Source organism: Osmerus eperlanus, chromosome 18 (assembly GCF_963692335.1).
Source record: "Osmerus eperlanus chromosome 18, fOsmEpe2.1, whole genome shotgun sequence".
Lineage (NCBI taxonomy): Eukaryota > Metazoa > Chordata > Actinopteri > Osmeriformes > Osmeridae > Osmerus > Osmerus eperlanus.
The window spans coordinates 11,699,828-11,705,458 of NC_085035.1; the positions used below are offsets into that span (position 1 = coordinate 11,699,828).

A 5,631-nucleotide genomic window follows, 5' to 3' on the forward strand; every position below is an offset into this window, starting at 1 on the left:
ATTTCTTCTCCTCTCCCCTCTCCTCCCCTGTCCTCCCCTCCTCCTTTCCCCTCCCTTTCCCCCTCCCTCCCTCCCTCCCCTCTCCACTCCCCTCTCCTCTGTCCTCCTCCCCTCTCTTCCCTCCTTTCCTCTCATCTCCTCCCCTCCACCCTCCCACCCTCCCTTTTCCTCTCCTGTCCTCCTCCCCTATCCTCCTGTCCTTCCGTCCTGTCCTCCACCCTTCTCTTCTCCTCTCCTCCTCCTCCCTCCCTTCTCATCCACTCTCATCCCCTCCTTCCGTTTTCTTCTCCTCTCCTCCTCTCTCTCTCTTCCTGTCCCCTCCCCTCCCTCACCCAGTGTCTGGTCTAAGCTCCAGTAGTTGGTGTGTTTGTGTTCCCTCTCCTCTCTCTGCTCTCTTTAGTTACTCTTATTCATTGAGAGTGATTGGATGGAGATCCAGAGAGAGAGAGAGAGAGAGAGAGAGAGAGCGAGAGAGAGCGAGAGAGAGAGAGCGAGAGAGAGAGAGAGAGAGAGAGAGAGAGAGACCGTGGTTGTAGAGGAACACACAGGATGGATTGTTGAGAGAGAAGGGAGGATGAGGAGAGAAAAGTAAAGAGTAGAGAGGGGTGGGATAGAGAGAGAAAGAAAAGGGGGAAGATATTTTTTTTTCGATTGCTAGACAACAGTGGTCACAACTGAAGCCACATGTGCAAAACTCTAACCACAGTCTGCAAGACCAACAGTCACCTGAGCTAAACAGTTCACATCACCTGCAAAACTCACTCCAAGCTACACAACTCTTAACACACGTCTCAAAACAGGCTCAGTGCAGACAAACACTATGAACAATCCTCACTGAGATAACACACACTGTCACTCAGAACACACTGAGACTAAAAACACTAGCGTCAAACACCAATACAGAAAATACTTGTGTCTCCTCCTCTCCCTCCCTCTCCTCTCCTTGTTGTGTCACTCTCCTCCTCTCCCTCTCCTCTCCTTGTGTGTCTCCTCCTCTCCCTCTCCTCTCCTTGTTGTGTCTCTTGTCGTGGTTCAATACGTTTTTATCCAATAATCCAAGTTTTAAAACAGCACGGAAACGGCAGCAAAGTAAGATCCAAAGTGTTTATTCGAATCTAACACAAAGGATTGATTCCAACAAACGTGAGTAGACCCCGGAGTCTGACTGGAATTTGTCTCCGGACATTTGCTTATATATTTACTCTCCATTATTTTATGATATTTTATCATTGGTACATCATATCTGGTCACAGATGCATTTATGTATTTCACACCCGGTTGATCAATTGTCACAAAATTTACATTACCAGTACTTTTCCTCTACCTTCCCCTTCCAGAGCCCTCGTGAGGCCTTGCCGCCCAGCTGCACAGGGACACTGAGTTTAAGGACATAAATCTGTCCCCTGATATCAGGCGCATGTAGTTCTCAATATCTGGGCCTTGTAGTCCTTCATGGGAGAGGCCTACACACATACTTCTCTCTCTGGCACTCAAACTCTATCTATCTGGTCTTCCACATTTGGCCTCTATTTGTTTTAGTGGCAATTCTAATCAATCAACAGCTTTGCATCTGGTTTTCAATAATATAGCATATAAAAATAAGAAAAGGTGATTACAGTTTTTATCGATTGCTAACACACATTTTTTGAAAGCCTACCCCGATTTCTCAAAACTCTAAACACAAACCCCAAAACCACTCACACAAAATTCAAAACACTTCATAACTCCTGAAAAATGCTACTTTGGTTTCAAAACAAAGTTATGTCACCTCAAAATTGTATTTTGATTTCAAACAACAAACACAGACTATTATTTGAGTAGACTTTTCAAGCATCGATTGAACACTGATGTACTCAAGTGAAAACACTACGATGAATGGGAAAACACCATGTATGAAGGCCTTATCAGGAGCATTTTGCCTTTTCATGTTCAGTGATACCATAGGCTTACTTAGGCTTAGTACATATTGTTATACTGTAAAATGTAACTGTAAAATGTTTTTACTCCAATATAAAACAACACACAAATATACAGTAACACAAATATTTATTTGTTTCAAAAGTGAAATAAAGAATAGGCCAGTACAGTCAACAACAAAGAAGAAAAGTAAAATAAAAATATATATACTGTAAAACACTGTAAAAAAGGAGGACAAAATAATTAGGCTGCATCCTGTCTTCGGATCCTGTCTGGCCAGAGGACCTCATCAACATCACAGGCTATGTTCTCTGGCCAGACAGCGGGGAAAGTAACGCCTGGTGTGGCGAATCCAGCCCTGAAAGGCCTCAGGGGCTATATTGCCACATGCCTCCTCCATGGCCTGTATCAGGGGCATCTGCGCCTGCGGATTGCGTTCGTATACCTTCCATCTCCAGGCAGAAAAAAACTCCTTTATTGCGTTTAGAAATGGAGAGTATGGTGGGAGGGGAAGCACCAAAAACCGTGGGTGGTTGGTGAACCAATTGTGGATCAGAGCAGCCCGGTGGAAACTTACATTGTCCCAGATAACAACATACCTGGGCTGCTCTGCATGGACTATTTGGTCGGGTGGAATAAGTGATTTGTGGAGTGTGTCCAGGAATATGAGGAGACGGGCAGTGTTGTAGGGGCCAATGATTGAGTGGTGATGGAGGATGCCGTTGTGGTTTATGGCAGCACACAGAGTGATATTCCCTCCCCGCTGGCCAGGGACATTGATAATGGCGCGTTGTCCAATGATGTTTCTGCCCCTGCGCCTTGTTTTGGAGAGGTTGAAACCAGCCTCATCAATATAAATAAATGTATTCGACTCCTCAGCTGCCTCTAGCTCAAGAACTCTCTGAAACAAACATGACAATATTACAGTAGTTATCAGAAATAGGCCTACACACTGTTGTAAAACACTTGAAAATACTGTAACATTGAATTGGATTACAATATAGTCCACTAATGTGTCAGTGCTACAGTAATAGGACGCAATCAGCTGTAAGAATATATAGAGTAAGACTTACTTGCACATAGTCATGGCGCAAATCTTTGACTCTGTCAGAGTTTCTGTTGAACGGCACTCTGTATATCTGCTTCATTCTTAGTGCGTTCCGCCTCAGAACACGGTCCACTGTAGCCTGGCCAACTGTGAGAATGTTGGGGAATGTGACTTGGTCATTGATTATTGTATTCCTTATTTGTCTTATGGTTAATGCGTTATTTGCCATAACCATGTTGACTATTGCTGTTTCCTGTGCATCTGAGAAGGTACGCTCCCTCCCACCACGCCGGGGTAATCTTTCAGTTCTGCAAAATGTACAAACACAGAACAATGGAAAATACTCTAAATACAAAAATACAACCGTTTTTCTGTCATAGTAGGCCTAGTATTTCTTACCTATTTTCTCTCCTGAACGTCCGTATGATGGATGCAACGGAGTAGCGGCTAATATTTGGTTGCACCCTCTGGCCTGCCTCCTGCATGGTCAAACCATGGTTCACGACATGGTCGACCACTGTGGCCCGAATTTCATCAGTGATTACTGCTCTCCTTCCACCTCTTCCTCCTCCTCGTCCGCCTCCTCGTCCTCCTCTTACCCTTACTCCTCTGCCTCTCTGAAATGCTTGTGCTTCCATGTCGTTCATTGCTCTCCAAACCAGGAGCTCACCTATGTCCCTTATATTTCTAAAACCTTGATTATAAATTGCACAACAGCCTTGGAAATTGAAGTTTTATTAATTGAATAACAATGTGTTCTGTCTGAAAACAAGGAGCTTTTGGCATGGATGAAGTGTTAAAAATAAAGAGTATTGTGTGTAGTGTTTTGGAGACTGTGTGGTTTACCAATTGAAATCTGTGTTTAAAGCAGATAATTGTGTGTTGTGTTTTGAGGAAAGTGTGGCTCGCAATTGAAATTTGTGTCTAAAGCAGCAAAATGTGTTTATAGTTCAGCAGAATTGGTTAAAAGAGTTGGCACATGAGTTACAAGTTGTGGTGATTGTGTCATATGTTCCTATTTTTGTGTGTTAGCAATCGATAAAAACTGTAAGTGGTTCTATATCAATCATATAAACCATGATCATTTCTCCATCGTCATAATTACAGCAGTGTGATGTTTTTTCTACAACATTTCCCCCTGTGGGACTGACAAAGTCCCAACACAACCCATACTGGAAACACTACTGTAATTATTCAATAGAAACAACACTGGAAGAACATAAATGCTGATTGAATACAAAACTTTCAAAACCACCTTAGGCAACTAAATCATACACTTCCCAAGTATGCATTGTAACAGGTGAACCATCCCAAATACGGAACAGGGTATTATTAATTTCAATCTTATACATAAATGTCATCATGTGCGAAGCTCAACCGTGGTGACCTGGTGGACTTTCCTTCTTTCCAACACTTGATTAAGCTATCAGCTTATTGCAACGCATAGCGGGGTGTTAAGTAAAAGGGTCCATCCACCATCCACATTGAGTAGCTCAGCACTGAGGTTCTAATCCTTATATTAAAATTGGTCCGTTTCATTAGCATAAGTGTTTGTTACGTTTCATCATGACAGCTAATATCTCCCACACAAGGTCTGTTGGTCCTATGATGGTCTTGTGAGCAACATGGTCTTGTATCGTTACTGAACCCTGCAGAAGTAAGTTGCAGTTAACACTAACACCTTTACACATCCCACATAACCCTGCATCCCTGTGCTGAGGGCCTAAACTTTAAGGGCATCTCTGAACAGTATACACGACAAACAAAACAAACAATGACATTAATACAAAAACTGCTGCAATGACAACAAAACAAAACAATATGGTGACAACAAACTAAAACAGAACAGGGGAACAGGAACATGGAGATGACATATATGAATCTGAATGAATTGAGACAGTGGGGCAGCGCTCCAGGCCATACATACTAACGGTGCGTGACTGTGAAACATTGTGACTAATACTGGATGATGAAGATGAATGTCTGATGATGTCCAGGGAAAAGGGGAATGTCTGATGATGTTCAGGGATAAGGGAATGTTTGGTGATGTTTGATGAGAAGGGGATGTGTGGTGATGTGTGGTGGCAAGGGGATGTGTGGTGGGGTTTCTGGGAAAGGGGATGGTTCCTTGGGCGAGCCGTATGCCCACTGGGGATCAGCATAGTTCAAGGTGAAACCGATTAATCCCAGGTGGAACAGAAAAATCCAAGTTGGAACAGAATAATCCAAGTTGGAACAGAATAATCCAAGTTGGAACAGAATAATCCAAGTTGGAACATAATTGTCCAGGGTGGGACAGGCCAAGTGGTCGGATGACATCCTCCACAGCCAAGGCTTCTCTTTAGGAATACAATCACTCGTACTCATAATAAGCTTGTGCTGGTGGAACCGTTGGGTGCACGGGTTGATATTCACCCACCTCCACCCTAGAAGTGCGCATCCTCTCAATGCAGTATTGAAACGTTGTGACATCTTTTTGGACCCTCGTCACTGGAGGCTCTTAAACTTAGCCAGTGACACGTCTCCAATCCGCCGTGTGGTCTCAGCGGTTCAGGGTCCGGTGAGCAGCTTGTCGTATCTTCATCCGTGTCCGTTCATCTGGGATTCTCCTCCGATTGGATCCTCTGCTTCAACTTCCATGGTCTGGACTCCTGGAGGTGGTGGTT

At 43.8% G+C, this 5,631-nt stretch overlaps 1 protein-coding gene across 1 annotated transcript; it reads right to left on the bottom strand.

Annotated features, from left to right (window-relative positions):
- Nucleotides 1–2,212: 2,212 nt before the first annotated feature.
- Nucleotides 2,213–3,637, bottom strand: LOC134039098 (uncharacterized). The gene is made up of 4 exons (XM_062484846.1): nt 3,365–3,637; nt 2,991–3,273; nt 2,517–2,818; nt 2,213–2,369 (listed from the first exon to the last, which is right to left on the bottom strand). The coding sequence occupies exons 1-4, from the start codon at nt 3,610–3,612 to the stop codon at nt 2,213–2,215; spliced, it is 990 nt and encodes a 329-aa protein (XP_062340830.1). The 5' UTR covers nt 3,613–3,637.
- Between the last annotated feature and the right edge of the window lie 1,994 nt (nt 3,638–5,631).